The following is a 17,178-nucleotide window of genomic DNA, read 5'->3' as shown; positions in this document are numbered from 1 at the left end:
TCCTGCTCCAATGGTCTAGAAACCAACTTTAGCAAAATAACCCTTTCTAGTTAGGAGATAACCCGCAACAAAAAATGCAGTAATTCAGGCATATGTAAATTATAGATTCATTGGTGCTTAATCAGAACTTATATATTTGTTCTGACTTATGTTTAAATGATAAAATGTTTAATGATGCATTTAAAAGACATGCTGCAGGGTAAGAATTCATACTGAATGCAAAATATATAATAATGAATGTCTGTTCATTCCAAAATGAAGAGGAAAAGAGACTATGAATCAGCAACAAATTTCAGTATTAAAAAACAAGAGTAAAAGAAAGGAACCAGATGTAACTCGGTGCTATAGCACTTGTTTGGCTTGTGTAAAGCTCTAGATTTCCTTCCCACCATGGCAAAGCTACTAATGATTAAAAAAAAAAGAAACGAAAGAAATATGCCTGTGAAAGTATAGCATAAGAAATTACCTCATAATCTTCACTACTGTTTAAACCCTTTATAGAACAGTGTCTAATTCTGATGGCTACAACTGACCCATGACATAGAGCGGGCTTGGCAGAAAGACACAATGATAATTAAGGGGTTTGAAAGACCTGAGGACAGCTTAAGGGAATTGGGATTATTTAGCCATGAAAAGAAAAGAGGGGGAGGAAGAAAGAGAATGAGCAAAAAGAGTGGCTGAAGGGACTATTTAATAACAGTTTTCAATTATGTGAATGGCTCTTGCATAGGAGCCTGGGACCAGCTGTTCAATCCCTCTATTGAGGACAAAACAAGAAGAAACAAGCTTAAACAGCATGAAGAATTTGGGCTGTAACTCATACAGAAGAATTTCTTGATGCTGAAAGTTGTTACAGCATTGGTGTGAATTACCAAAGGACACTGTAGAATGTTCTCTTTCAAAATCCTATAGATTGTCTTGTGCTTCAAGGTTGGAAATTTTCAAGTTTCTTTCCAGTTCCTAAGATGCAAGATCCATCATTTTGGCTCTTTTAAAACTGCTTGCCTAGGCCCACTGACAGTACTGAAGACAAGACACAGGGATTCACATTCTCACTGTATTTCTATCTTTCATTTTTATGACAAACCATTCTGTATCCTAGTGCTACATTCCCTCTCCTTCTGTATCCTAGTGCTATATTCCCTCTCCTTTTGTCTGACAATAAAGGAACGAATTAAAAACCAGGCAGATATGGGGTACCAGTGGCTCACATCTATAATCCTAGCCACTTAGGAGGCTGAGATCTCAGGCCTGTAATCCCAGCTACTTGGGAGGCTGAGATCTGAGGATTGCAGCTCAAAGCCAGCCCGGACAGGAAAGTCTGTGAGACTCTTAAGTAACCACCAGAAAACCAGAAGTGGCGCTATGACTCAACCCGCAGAGTACTTGCCTTGAGCTGAAGAGCTGAAAGACAGCGCCCAGGCTCAGAGTTCAGGCCCCATGACAGACAAAAAAAAAAAATTATCTCTAGCCAGGTGCTGGTGGGTCATGCCTGTAATCCTAGCTACTAGTGAGGCTGAAATCTGAGGATCACAGCCAGCCTAGCCAGGAAAGTCTGTGAGACTTTTATCTGCAATTAACCAGGCAAAAACCGGAATTGAAGCTGTGGTTCAGTGGTAAAGTACTCGCCTTGAGTGAGAAAGCTCTGGGACAGTGTCCAGGCCCTGAATTCAAGCCCCACAACTGACAAGAAAAGTGTCTCCCTTTTCCTCATCCACAGCATGTACACATAAAAACAGTATTTCAGCTCTTTTCATTGTCCAGTTTAGGAATACTCAAAATTCACATTGACTGACTTAAAAGGAACCTCGTTAACTGGCTAAGTAATGTTTTATGTCAGTAGTTCTTTAGCAGGGATGATGATGTACCCTGGGTGACATGTGACAATGTTTGGAGATAGGTAGATGACAATGTTTGGAGACATTTTGGGTTATCATGACACTGGGGTGGGATAAGGTGTACTAGCATCTAGTAGACAAGGACCAGGTTCTTGCTAAACGGCCTATAATGCACAGGCCAGGTCCTTACAACAAAGTCTGTGAGTATCCCAGGCAAAGTGCCAGTAGAGTGAAGGCTGAGAAACCTCTGCTCTTAATCTTAACATCTTACCTAACTATAGCTCATTGTCCGAAGTTCGAAAGAAACATTGTTTATTCATTACCAGTAACTGAACAGCAGACTTCTCTAGGAGTCCCTCAGGGTATCTACCATGAAGACAGCTATCTTCTGGAAAATAGAAACTAGGAAGTTGGGATGGATATGTTCAATTGGTAGCTGTAAGAAAAATGCCACACCAGTTCATATTGTGAAAAGGACTAGTGAATAAAAAGATCTCAAACTAGAAGTCACAAAGAAACATGATAAAGTTGTAGATCCTGATTATTTATTTAATCATGGTATGTAATTATCTCATGCAATGTAAGCAAATGTGCTAGGACAAGTCTGTGTCTGTGTGTGCATATTTCTACACACACACACACACACACACACACACACACACACACACAGACTTGTATGTGAGCAGAGGCCTTCCTTTTATTTATTAGAGTTCATACCTATAAGATCTGCCCTGTGTAGATACCTCCCTACCTCTTGGCTAAGTTTCTGCCAAGTAGTCCAATATCTGTGTTACCTAGGTAACTGGCACACCTGGAAGCAGTCACCTCCCCCTCCTGCTAGGTCACATCCTGGGCCACCTTTGGTCACATCCCTCCCATCGGACCACAGGAGAGTTCCAGACCCTAAGGTCACATCCAGACCCAGTGTGGCTACACCTTCTCCCCCGCCCTGGCCACACCTCTTTCTGTCCCAGGCCTAGATAAGTCCTGGCCTGCGGGTGGGTCACCCCTTCAGGCCAGGCCTCTCCACCAAGCTCCGCTTGGGCAGCAGTTCAGTAAACATTCTTTTCCTGCCTGAATTTGGTGAGTTGTTCTCTTCATCCCCTACATAATGAAACCTTACCTATTTAATATACCTTACACTACCCATTTAGAGTAAAACTAATGACTAAATACACAAAAATTGAATGCGTACATACACATGAGCAGAATGTCCGAGCATTTCTATTGACAGAAAAGGATGAATTTATGACACTAGAAACAAATGCAGGGTTAAAAAAAGCTAATCTCTTCTTCCTGGTCATTTTCATTTGTTATTTTCATTCGTAAGATGTTCCTTTCATAAATCCAAACAACCATTTAAACATCACTGCCACTTTGAACAGGTAATGGCATGAATAATCAACAATGCATCTTTTCTGGACCTGATTCCAAAAAGCCATAGCATCTGGAAAGATTTACTGAATTTAAATTGATTTTTAAAAAACTGTCTTGTGGATTAAAGCCTGTACACAAAGATTCAAAACTGCAAGGAGATTGGCTAGTCAGGGTCAGACACTATAGGACAAGCAGTTCCTTCTTGACTGTTCCATGAGCTGTTATTACAATTTCTTTAACAACCTCTAAATGTACCAAGGGCATCAGTGGAATATTTTACATAAGAGAGAAGTCTATACTAGCAACGAACATAAAAGGCAGAACAAGAACAAGTTGTAAAGAATATTAATGACTCTTCTTCCAAACAATCCCAATTTTTATGAAAATCAAATGAGTGATAAAAAAATCTCTATAAAACCTGCATGTAACAAATAAAACAGAAGGAAGGTGACATTTTCATCCTCCTAGAAACAGATACTTGTGTTTTCCCTTTGAGTTGTTGAGGAAAGTAGTGTAGGGACACAAGGGGTCATTTATATGAGTTGCCAAGCAGTATTTTTTCTACATCTTGCTCTTAGTCTATGCTACTTCTGTTCAGAGAGAACAGTCTGTCTCATGCGAAAGGCCACAATCTATGTATAATACAAGACTATTTCCTGTACCTTATAACTGTGCTACAAGAGTTATTAAACAGAAGATCATGTAAGATTTGCCTGATAATGGCAAAGATTTCAAATAAGTGCAATAATCCATTTTCCTTTCTGCCATTATAACATTTAGACAATCAAAATGAAACTTGGGGATAAGTAACAAGATATCATGTCAGTGATGAGAAAAGGCCCTGAGAAGTTAAGAAAACAGCTCATCATTATTTATTCTTTTAACACCTTGTAAAGTAAGTCAGATACAAGTCCAGGCATGAGTAAAGAGAAGCCACATTTTGAAAGATTGAATCAGGAGTCTTTATTATTAGAAGGTCAGCAACTTCATGGTGGACTCCAGTCTCAAAGACAAGCAGCCCTGAACAGAGTTTATACAAAGTTTTTAAATACAAAAACCACATGCTTGGGGTGGAGACCAAGCCTTAACAAAAACAGACCATATTTGTATATACTCAGGTACAAGCTCAGGTATGAGCAGATACTTAGGGAATACCTCAACATTCCATATATGGGAAATCTTAGCCTCTACTCAAAGGTGAGTGATTCAAGCCATTTAGGGAAGTAATCAAGGCAGAGTCAGAGCATTCTCTATCCAAAGCTTTCCTAAGGCAATGACATCTGAATTTCTCTGAAGCAGAGCCCTCCTAGCTCACCTTGAGCATCAGCATTCAATGAATGGCCTCTCTCACCTCTAGGCTTTTCAGCCCTGGGTGGAGAATTCCCTCCACCCAGCAAGAGGCACCAGGAAGTCTGTAAGAAGTTTCTTAGACTCAGCTTCACCATTTCAACAGTAGCAACAGATGCTTAAAGTAGTATTAAGAAGGAAAGACAAAAGGGATTTCCTAGGAGGACAAGCATGCTGAACTCAAAAATTCTTTGAATCCTTTGATTCCTTAATTTGTTTGAGTGTTAGAGTCTCTAATACTGAAAAGCAAGTGCTAAATACAATGCCCAAGTACTAAACTTTAAAGTGAATTGAAAACCAAGTAGAAGTATTTCTGAAATACAAGTGAATGTCCTAAAACACTGATAAAAAACATACTCATCACCTCCTTTCTCCGTGTTTTTTTTTTTTTTTTGCATTACACATCTTTCATACCATTAGATGCTATGGCATATTTGAGCTACATAGACTGACAAGTGGATACCAAACATATTAAAGTAGCTAAAGGGAAAAATAGAACCCCAAATACCTACGAGCTTCTTCATCCTTATTAGCCCACCCTTTGTTACATATTTTGGCTGTACCAACTTTCTTTTCCCACAAAAGAGTTGGTAAATATAGAAATATACTTATTGGACCTATTTGTGTTCCCATGGGGAGAGAGGACTGCCAAATTATGTACTGCTATTTTAAACAATGTATGTCAAAAGATGGTTCAGACAGGAGAAGTATCATGCTTTGTGTGATGATTTCTCCCCCCTCCCAAGAATATAAAATGTGAAATTAGAAACAGAACAAAATTATTGATTATTAAGAAAAGGCCCAACTTGAAGGGTAGGATCTCCCTGTAGAGAAAAACTCCAGGATAGTCATTAAAAGGAAAAATCCCAAAGATAAAGACTTGAAGTAAATTGGTGAGTTAAACACCAGGTTATTGGAATTTAGTAGGTAGTAGTAAAATAATCAGTATCCGCCATGGGGACTCTCCAGGCCAGGGGCGATGCAGAAGGAACAGTGACCTGAATAACCGGAATCAGGTCTGATCCCTGCAGAATCTGAGAAATGGGTGAGAGGGAATCCAACCATAATTCTCGCTTCCGTATCCCCAGTGCCAAATTCCTGCTAACTGCATAATTCCCCAGCTTGCTTGCTCTGGCCTATTGCAAAAAAACACCACCTGCCACCTGAGTGTGGCTTGTGTCCTTAAGTACCCAGAAGATCTGCATATCGGGACTGCATTCCTTCGCTCTGCAGACCCTGTGTGGCAATAAAGATTCCCAGCCTAATTGACTGGGTGTTGGGGTGTCTTGTGGGGAAACTGGGGTACTACATTTCGCACATTCAAAACCACCTGGGATGTTCACAGTGATACTCAAGGAAACATGGAACAAAGCTGGGTGCTCTTCTTCATAGGAAAAAAACAAAAACAAAAATAAAAAACAAACAAACAAAAACCAATAGCTGAAACATCCAGAAAGAATGGCAGAATTAGAAAATCGCTATATACCATCCTCAATATAATAACTGAATTAGATATGGATCATCAATAGATGCTATTACCATACAGTAGTTGTTAAGAAAGTCCACGGGGTCTCAATATATCACAAAAATTACTTTGTAATGACAAAGGAGAAAAAGGTACTTTCACAATGGTAATATCTGACAGATACCACCTTAGCATGATTAGTGTTGCCAATAAGAGCAAACTGTTATTTTTTTTTTTTCCTCCCAATGTGATGCAGTGGGAGGAATGCAGCAGTGGCACTTCTATGGTCCTCTTGCCAAAAATTTTAACTTTAATCATGAGTAAACAGTCTGAAAAATCCAGAACATGAGACATTCTTCAAGAAAACAGACTTGGACTCTTCAAAAATGTCAATCTTTTGAAAGAAAAAACTGGAACATAAATAACAAAAAAAATGCAAGGAGAGTATCCAAGACTAAAAAAAGTACAGAGGCATGAAAAGAAAATCCAATACAAACCCCTGGGTTGGATACTAGAAGAAAATAGCCAGCTAAAAGGAACATTCTAAAGCAATGGGAAATTTGCAATGTGGACTGGGTATTTGATGTATTACTAAATTGATGTGAAATTCTGTAGGATGACAGCACCACAATTCTGAATGCAGTAATAAACATGGAAAAGATTTAAACATGGTAAACACTCAATTCCTATTTCCTATTGGAAGGGAATAAACTCAAGAAAAATATGTATAGTAAATGTGTTTATTTAGGGATTTAGGTAGTGATGCCTTTTTACTTTAAAATAGTAAAGGGTGAAATATATGTCTGCATGAGAATACATAGAATACAGTACATATACACTGATGACTAGGAGGGTGGGAAAGGGAGAGAGGGCTTTTAAAGAGCCGGATAGAAGTGGCATAGGTCTTCATCATACTACTTGTTCAACTTTCCTTTATGCTTGACATATTTCTAAAATAAAAGACTACTTGGGAACTATTGTTTCCCCTTAAGTCACTCCTATATGGAGAAGGCAAGGAAGGAACATGAGTAAGAGTGATGGAGAAGAGAAAATGTTATAAACTAGGAAAAGCTCCTCGAGGTGGTGGTGTTTTTTTTAACCCACAAGGCTAGCCAGGCGCTCATGGCTCAAGCCTGCAATCCTAGCTACTCAGGAAGCTGAGGTCTGAGGATTGCAGCTTGAAGTCAGCTCAGACAGGAAAAGTCTGGGAGACTCATCTCCAATTAGCCACCAGAAAACTGGAAGTGGCAGGAGTTGCACTGTGGCTCAAAGTGGTAGAGCATTAGCCTTGAGCAAAAGAGCTCAGGGACAGCACCTAAGCTCCAACATTGACAAAAACAAAAAACAAAAACCTCACAAAGCTGACTTACACTTTGCCTTCCCCTTGCTTGGCTCCTAAAGCATCTCTCATACTTTCTGCTTCCTCTGGCTTTCCTGATATCCTAATGTGAATCTCTAATTATGAAAATGAATTTAAGATGCTTCATATCTACTGATTTTTTTCTTGAAGCAAGGATTGAGAGGTCAAAGGTTGTCTTTACGAAACAAGAAGTAAAAGGCTTCCTTCCCATAACTGCAGTCTTAGGTAGAAATGGAGTATTTTATTTAAAGTTCTGAAGATAATGAGGGGTTTGGAGGCCAACAGTCACTGCTCTAAATATTAATCGGGACTCTGGATCAGCCATTAAAGATAAAATCAGCCCAAACAATAACGCATAGTGATTATCTATTCTTCATTTACATATTCAAGGACAACTGTCCTGACCTCAGGCTCTCCACTCCACCTGACTAATAAACCAATTAACACCCTGGCCCTTGGGAATGTAAGCACAATTTTAAATCTATGCAAATCCCTTAGTATATTTGAAGTTATTAATGTTGGCTACAGAGTTCTTATTTAATGGAAAAGTTTTTACACACACATAGTAAAGTACCTGTCTATAGATACATGCACTATACTTTCTCAAGTATGGAACAGGACACTTCATGCAAACAAAAAAGAAAAATGCAGGGCTGGGAAGGTGGCTCAGTGGTAGAGGGCTTGCCTTGAATGCATGAGGCCCTGGGTTCCAGTCCTCAGCACCACATAAGCAAAAAGAAAAAAAGCCGGAAGTGGCGCTGTGGCTCAACTGGTAGAGTGCCCAGGCCCAGAGCTCAGGTCCCACGATCAACCAAAAAATAAGGGGAAAAAAATAAAAAAGCAAGACATAAAGCTAAGTCTTCCACTACCGTTTCTTTTACAATTATTTAAAATCCAATGAGGGAAAAGGAAAAATGACAAGAATGAAGGCAGAGGAATCTGATGGCAATAAACCGGAGATAACTTTAGGGGTGATAGGAATGTTCTGTGTGTTGACTGTCGGTAGTACCATGAACAAGTATATGTTTAACCTCATAGACCTGAACACCAAGAATAAATTTTACTGTGCATAACAAAATGCAGGCTTTTAAGAAAAAAATCAAAATAAATAAAAAGAAAAAATTATTTTATGAAATGCAAACAAAATACAACAAAAAACCTTAGCTGTTAAATGAAGAAATAATCTTTGTAGAAAGAATGTCTCATTTAAATATATAGTGATAAACAGAAATAATGAAGACAATACACATTGAACTCATTTTTTTCATTCACATGTAGATTTGGGGGGGGGAGGAAGAGTTTCATTGTAAATATGTAATAATGGTGAACTTATAAATAGGAGTGCGAAGTATTCATCCAACTATAAACATGCCTATTAAAAAATGTGGACTTTTTTTTTTTTTTACTACCTTTACTTTAATTTTTCTAGGAAAGAAAGGGAAAAGTAGGAAAGCAGGAAAATATATAGATGGATTTTTCTCATGGCTATATGTTACTTTATTTTTATGAGATATTTGTTGGTGCTAAGAGTTGAACCCAGAGCCTCCTGAATGCTAAGCCAGTTCTATAATACTGAGCTATACTCCCAACCCAATAAAGTGATACTTTAGAAAGATGAAGATTAAAAACAGAATGCCATGTGTTTTACCTTGGCAGTAAGTATATGAATAAAGCATGTTTTAACTACACCACAAACCTATCTTTCAAAGTACTGGTGAACAAAATACATACCACTTCACATTGAAATGATAACCAGGGAAACTAGAACAAATCAGATAATCATGAAGCTAGCTCCATGGTAGCTTATAATTTTAAGAAATAGCAGCAACTGAAAACCAGTAGTCAAACTCAAGACAATGCAGATAACTTGGATAAAAAAATCTTTCCTAAAAATTGAAAGATTTTAAAGAACTGCCCAATAGGACAGCTTTCTACAACATCCTGCCCTCTTTATGGAAGGTGATTCTAAGAAAGGTTACTAGTATGAATACTAAATTGTAGTAACTATTGCTAATGACTTAGTTACTAAGAAGTTTCCAAAAGGTGTGTAAAAGGAGTGTCTTATGGTATCCAAAGGAAATTGAAGTAAAGTAAGATTTTTAGGAGTTATTTGTATTAAGAATGTAAGTGTGTAAAAGGAGTGTCTTATGGTATCCAAAGGAAATTGAAGTAAAGTAAGATTTTTAGGAGTTATTTGTATTCAGAATGTAAAATGTGATCAACTGGCCTGAGTAATGCTGTCTAACTAATTAAAGTTTCCTGAAGCTAAGCACCAGTAGTTCATGGTTGTAATCCTAGCTACTCATGAGGCTGACATCTGGAGAATCATGTTTTGAAGCAAGCCTGGGAAAGGAAGCAAAGTTCATGAGCCTGCAGCTCTAAAAATAACCAAGAAAAGCTTATGAGTGGCGAAAGTGGTGGAGGACCAGCTGAGCAAACACTAAAAGCAAGCACACGGCTCTGAGTTCAAACCACAGTACTGTTTCCCCATCAAAAAAAAAGTCTCCTAATATGTCATCTCAATACTTGTAGACAAGAATCACAAGAAGACTCACATAGAATCTACAGATGTTTGGTTACAGGCAAAGGAATTTTCTCATATTACAATACTAAGTAGGCAACTCTAATCCTAATGCCACCAACAATAGTTTAGGAACTAGGAAGGTTCAGAAATGGAGTCCCATTCACATATCTAGCCAACAGCAGAGCAGGATATTGGACTTAGTCAGGCTTCAGGGCTTAGGTGCTTAACCACCCTGCCACTCACTCTTGCAGATATTCTGGAATAATTTATTTGACATACATATCTAAATATACTTGTTCTCGACAGCTGAGGTTGTAATGTATTCTCATTTCCCTATCATTCTACATTATAGCACCTGTACATAGATGATATTCATTTTTGTCATGTGAATAGAAAAATTCAGAAGACATGAAAGCAACGTATTCATTTTGAATGCATGAATACAACAGGAGGCAGAAAACAGATGTAGAATAAACAGATTTTGACAGTGTAGCTCTTGTAGGTGAAGCATATTGAATATAAAGTTGGTATACTCAATTCTATCTAAATAATAACGCCCTTAAAGTGGTAACAGAAGAAAATACTAGAAAGACTCTTGGTGGAAAGGGAGAACCCTTCTCAGAGCTCTGCCAAATACTATTTGCAGATAGATGACTCTTTTCTGAAGTCACTTAAAAATATAGTTTCCACCCATTAGTATTACTTGGTTTTATCTGATAATATGCCAGACACCTGAAAATAGGATTAAACTGTTTTTATTAGCATGTATTAAGTATACAAAATGGTTTCGTTGTGATATGTCTATGATATAGCTAATGTACTTTGAATAAACCTCCTCTAATATTCCTCCTCAAATATTTTTTATACAATAGGTTAGAATATTTATTGTAAATTAAAAGTGTGTGTGTGTGTGTGTGTGTGTGTGTGTGTGTGGTGTGTGTGTGTGTGTGTGTGTGTGTGTTTGGGGGGAAAAGACTTCATCACTTTTCAATGTAAAATTCAGACATTAACATATTGACACTTAAGCCACAACAGTATAATTGCATGGTACAGAATATATTCATTCTGTCTCCCTGGACCTCATTTTCTCATCTGAAAAAGGAAACATGTGGATAATCCCAAAGGCTCCTTTGGGCAGTCTATGTGACTGTGACTGATTGCCAGGGCAAGTTTGGCTTCTACCAGAAAGAACTCAGAAAAATCAATCTACTCTCTTTGCAGTATTAGTTTTATGGGCCACGAAGAAGAAAGCACCCACATTCTTTGACCAACATTTGTTGAAGCTGTATTTCTAAACCAAACTAAGTTTAAAAATGTTTCTTCTGCCACTACCAAAACAAGTGGGTTACCCAGTGCACATATTCACAGCAGTATGCCACTGCTTAGCCTGTTGTCTCATGTAGAATGAATGAAGAATCTATCTTGAGTTTTTCTCTTTTTTTTGTGCCAGTAGAAACAGGCACAGGAACTCAGGGCCTGGGTGCTACCCCTGAGCTTTTTTGGGCTCAAGATTAATGCTCTACCACTTGAGCCACAGCTCCACTTGTGGCTTTTTGGTGATTAATTAGAGATAAGAGTCTCACAGACTTTCCTGCCTGGACTGGCTTTGAACTGCAATCCTCAGATCTTAGCTTCCTAAGTAGCTGGGCTTACTAGCACCCAATTCTGTTTTTAAAGTTGTTATTGGGGAGGGATATGGATTGTGAGAACTTTGAAAAGATCAGCCTGAGAGCATGGCCCATCAAAACACACCTCTCTTCCTGCCCTTGTCAGAATCAGACACTTCAGTACTTCTGTGACTGTAGCATCTTGAAAAACAGTTTTCCCTGGCTGGTGAGGAGAAACAGAGGAAGAAAAAGCCTATTGTGCGAGGTCAACTTGTGAAATGCATCAATGCATGAATGCATTTGTAGGAAAAGTAAGTACTTTACTGCCCTTTCTTGGGACTGGTAGAAAAAGCTGCTTTTGAGTCTGTATGGTCCATTCCCAAGGTCTTACACTTCAAACAGAGGGCAGAGGGCATTTTCACTGCTGTTATCTTTCCCTACAGCAAACATTGTATTTTCATGCCCGTTGCACAATGAAAGGCAAGGTGACTGCCAGAGCACCTGGCTAAGGAAAAGCAAACTAGGGCCAGGATGTGCATTCGAAAGTAAGCATTCACAACTGAGCCATTCAATCTGACTGCAAATCACTACAGGTGGAGAGGCTCCCTAACTCTAAGTAATGTAAGCCCCATCTGATGCCACTTCCAACTTAGGTCTCTTTTCCTCAACTCTTATTGTCTGTCCTATGTTCCTTGTTTTGCAAAGGCATCTCTTACTGGACCCAGGTCCCAGGCTGGGAAGCAGAAGTAGCAGAAACGATTTGAGGAGGCCAATGCGAACTGTGAATGGAAGTATGCCACCCACTGAGAGAGGTTAAGGGCAAGATAAATTGTTCAAATACCAACACCTTCAAAGTCTACCTAATTCTATTTTTCTCACAGAATTGGTAAGGAAGAAATGCAAGGGTTCATGTGAACAAAAGCAACGTTTTGAAAGTGACAATAGTAATGGCATGACTTTATAATCATGGTAAATGGTAACTGTTTCGTGACAGTGGAAGTAATACTTCAAAGTAAGTGGTTATGAAACCAGATTAGCGAAGGTCTGAGGGCTACACAGAGAAACTAGGGATTACTTTAGTAGATGATGGAAAGGAACTAGAGATGTTTAACGATGGTGTCACATGGGAAGTAACATAAACCAGTAACAGGGCAGTGAGAGCAAAGAAAAGGGCAGGAGTATTGGTGTGGAGGAATCTTAAGGCAAATAGTGCAATGATATATTCATGTGATGAGCAGACCTGAAACCAGTGAAGTGTCAATGGCAAAGAATCAGACTGAACATGCTTCTGTTCCTTAACCAAAACAATGGCCATTTACAATTCTTTGCTACTCATAAATATTCAATGAAGGAAATTCAGAAAATATAAACCGTAACTGTAACTCTCTGTATAGTATCTTTACAATAAAAAAGAAAGAAAGAAAATATAAACCAGTAGAAAAGAAAAGAAGAAAACATCTGTTACTACTGTTCATCTCTTGACCAACTTCTCAGTCTCTTACAAGATATTTCCAAGACCTGGGAGGAATTTGATAAATATGTGAGATGGACTGGGTTCAAAGCTAATACTGAAAAGAATGTTGCTATTACAGAAACAAGGAAGTAACCAAGCAGGAGATATGGAGTAAGGGAAAAGGGGGCATCTATGATAGGGAAAGGTGAAATATATTTATCTCCTCCTGTGTCTAGTAGGCCCCCTGTCCTGACAACCAAATCCAAGAACAGAAGCTGAACTGGCAGTGGCTGCCTAACACATCACTACAGTAGAATCAGAGGTCACAAAGGATCCTAGACAGCTGTAAACACAGCTCAGTGTTCTTTGAAGCAGAGAGCATCAGTGAATTAAGATGACTTTCAACAGTTTTGTGTTCTGGCTCTTACCCTAGAAGATACAACACACACACACACACACACACACACACACACACACACACACACACACACACGCATACACGCATACATGCATATATATGTATATATAAACTTATGCATGAATATGTGTGCATATTTTACAATTAGAACTCTAATTACAACTTGAGTAAAGGAAAAAAACAAATCTCATGTCACTGCAAGTTGTATAATCAGATATAAAAAGCAAAATTGATCAGTTATTTGTGGCCATTAATATACATATATATATATATATATATAATATGTAAGTTGCTTATGCTTACATTCTGGAGTAGAAATACTTATTTAACAACATGTAAGAAATTTCGTCCACACATACCTAGATACTGGTGGCTCATGCCTGTAATCCTAGCTGCTCAGGAGGCTGAGATCTAGAAGATCAAGGTTCAAAGCTGACCTTGGAAGAAAAGTCTGCAAGATGCCTATCTCCAAAACAACTAGAAAAAAAGCTGTGCTGGAGACCTGGTGCCAGTGATAGAGAGCTAGCCAAGAACAAAGGAGTTACACAGGCATAAGGCTGTGAGTTCAAATCTAGGTACTCAAAGTCTGTATTATTCACGCTTCAGGTTGTATATGAGGTGAAATGCATTTATTTCTCTACATCTTTTTTATATTTGCAGATAATTTGCCATCATTTTGGCAAAATAATTCAAGTAATATATACCTCTTTATATGCATGGGCTTATTTTATCTGCATACAGTGAATCTGCCCAATTAACTATTAAGTAAACAGACTGCCCATGTATCTATTCAGAAGGTTATACCTAGAAAACTTCCTATGGTTCATTCTGTTCTGAGGAAAAGATTCAGGTCTAATACAGTCATTTCTATAGCTACTTCCATTCTGCAAATCTTAAGTCATAAATGGGATTAGACCTGATTGAGGGACTTTATAAAAGAAGCAAAGCTCTTAGCATTTAAAATAAGCATAAAAATGCTAGGAATAATGTGGTCCTGCAAATATCTTATTTTTAGGGCAAGAAGCTTTACAATCAGAAGCAATTTTTTAAAGAAAAGCCATCTGGTAAAAGGTATCAAAACCCATGAAAATATGTATGTCCTTTAGACTGGACTTTATAGTCCTAGAAAATTTATCCTAAGAAACAAACTTCATAGAAAAGATCTAAAGCACAAAGACGCTCACTGTAGCATTACCTGTCTTACCAAAAAATAGAAACAACCTAAATGGCTATCAGTGGGAGTGCTCAGGCATTGGAAAGAAGAGGGTATAGAAAAGAGAGGACAGAGAAAAAGCAACGGAACAAGACAAGGCAGACTAGACAAGCACAGTATTGGGATTTGAATACAAATACCCCCCACTAAGCTCATGTGTTAAAACTTAGTCTCCAGCTGGTAGTGCTATTTTAAAAGGTTTAGGAAACATTAGGAGATAGACCTGGCTGGAAATGGAGGAGGTGTGTCATTAGGACTGTATCTTGCACTGGTCCCTTCCTAGATTCCTCTCCACATCCCATCTGCCATGGAGAAACTCTTCAACCAAACATTTCCACTAATGTGATAGTTCTGCCTGAGTGTATGGGGTCAAGCAACCATGGACTGAACCATCTAACACCATGAGCCAAAAATACCATAAAACAAAATAAGTTAATTCCTCCCTTATGTTGTTCTCGAAGGAATTTTGTCCAAGTGACAAGCAAAGTAACTAACGTTAAGTGGTAGTGTGTTGTAAAAAGAGAATACAGAAGTCAAGATATCATTATTATGACTTTGGAGTAAGCTGGGGGGTGGCTGAGTGGTCAGAGCACTTGCTTGGGACTGTCAGTTCCATCTTCAGAAATATTCCTTTCTGTTCCACTCACCACAAAAAATACCAAGACTGGAGATGTAAAGCAAAAGTGCTCAGTGGTAGAGCATTTGCCTAACAAGGGAACTACCCTGGGTTTGACACCCAGTAACACTGGATAGAAAGAAAGAAAAGGTAAATAACTTACAAACTGGAAACAGCTCCTGACACTTGGTTCAATGTTACTGCCCCCAAAGGATGCAACTTCACCCAGCTGTCTTGGAATTTGGATAGAATCATGCAGAAGGAGGCCCAGTCTGCGCTGGTCACAAAATCCTGTTGAACTTGCCACTTGCTTGAAAAGGTCTGCAAAAGGAAGAAGAGAATTGCAACGATCAAATACAGCACCAAATGACAGCAACGAGAACCTAAGTTCCAAGTCAATTCCAGTACTATTTCTCAGGAGTGATCAGCATTCCCACTGAGAACTTATTTCTAAGTCATGCTAATCCAGATATATTTTTATAGACTATGTTAATCATCACTATGTATATATGAAGTATGATAAATTTTAAATAAACTACAACCCTGTAGGAAATACAAGTTTACATGTAATCTTAACACGGGATTTTTCTAAGGCAGAAATACTCCTTTGGGAAATAATATACAAACACACACACACACACACACACACACACACACACACACACGCACACGCGCACACACACACACACACACACACACACACACACACACACACACTATAAACACGACCATAAAAGTTATAGCACTAAGAGCCACACAACTAGCCAAAAGCACCATCCCTTGTGAGCTGAGATTGAAAAAAGTAGCAAAATTGGGACTTCTTTAGGGAGTCATCGGATCACACCATTCATGTGCTCGCTCACTCAGGATGTTTTTCTTATTTATATATTCATGTATTTATACATCTAGCTTCTATTGTATTATCCTTTAATTGATGGAATGTGCTTATCCTTTTTCTTGTTTGTTTCCTTGTTTGATACAGTCTAGCTATGTAGCCTAAGCTGGTCTAGAACTCCTACTTAGCTTTCCAAGTGCTGAGATTACAGGTGTAAATAACCAAACTTACCTCATTTTCACCTGGAAGTTGCCAGTAAGAAATAAGTTCAATAAATCCTTTCCTATCTATGAGCATACTTCAAATGTTAAGAACTTAAATATTTTAACAAGATTTTAAGATGGTCATAAGAAAACTGCAACCACGTGCACATCTTTTTACCTCCAAAACACACTGTTTTTTTGTATTTATGAAGTGTTTTTAAATGCCTAAATTTTTCCCTTCTTTTTCAGCTATATTGAATTTTTAAATAGAATTCTATTGTTATTATTAGGGTGTTGTACAGTGGGATTACCATTCCATACGTGAGGTAATGAGTACAATTCTTTTGGGCCAATGTTACCCTGTATTGAGTTTTGAAATCAAGGACTCATACTTGCTAGGCAGATAATCTACTGTTGAGCCACATCCTTATCTCTTCTTTGGTTATTTTTCACATCAAGTTTTATGTTTTTTGCCAGGGCTGGCCTGGATCTCAATCTTCCTACCCATGCCTCCCAATAGGTGTGATTACAGGCAAGAAGACATGAACTTACCATGCCCAGTCCCTTAACATATCTTGCTTTGATTTAACTATTTTTGTTTTTACCAACCTCAAAACATGTTACCTGTTAATGAATGCCTGAAATACCTCAAAACTAACACTGTAAAAATAATAAGTACCAGTCAATTTACAATATGATGGTATAATGCTACTGATGTGATTAGATCAGAAACTAACTTTTGGGAAACTGAGGCAGAAGGATTGCTGGAGCTTTGGAGTTTCAGATCTGTCTGGACAACATGGCAGCACTCCAGGCTTTTGAACAAACTTAGCTTCTAATCAGTAAATATACTATTTAAACTCATAGAAATATCACTTTATTCAAAATAAGTTTTAAAAAGTTAATGAAAGCTGTTTGGTTG

General features: G+C 38.2%; 1 protein-coding gene across 13 annotated transcripts in view; it reads right to left on the bottom strand.

Annotated features, from left to right (window-relative positions):
* Dmd (dystrophin) overlaps positions 1-17,178 on the bottom strand; it is a 2,040,854-nt gene that overhangs the window by 67,291 nt on the left and 1,956,385 nt on the right. For all 13 annotated transcript variants that reach the window (XM_070040660.1, XM_070040663.1, XM_070040664.1 and 10 more), the window contains one exon: positions 15,382-15,539. In XM_070040660.1, the coding sequence (XP_069896761.1) occupies positions 15,382-15,539 (158 nt within the window). The remainder of the gene's footprint in view (positions 1-15,381; positions 15,540-17,178) is intronic.

This window comes from Dipodomys merriami, unplaced genomic scaffold, assembly GCF_024711535.1.
Source record: "Dipodomys merriami isolate MVZ:Mamm:240054 unplaced genomic scaffold, mDipMer1.0.p SCAF_3, whole genome shotgun sequence".
NCBI classification, from domain to species: domain Eukaryota; kingdom Metazoa; phylum Chordata; class Mammalia; order Rodentia; family Heteromyidae; genus Dipodomys; species Dipodomys merriami.
Note: the sequence above shows the minus strand (reverse complement) of the source record. Positions and strands in the feature narration are given on the sequence as shown.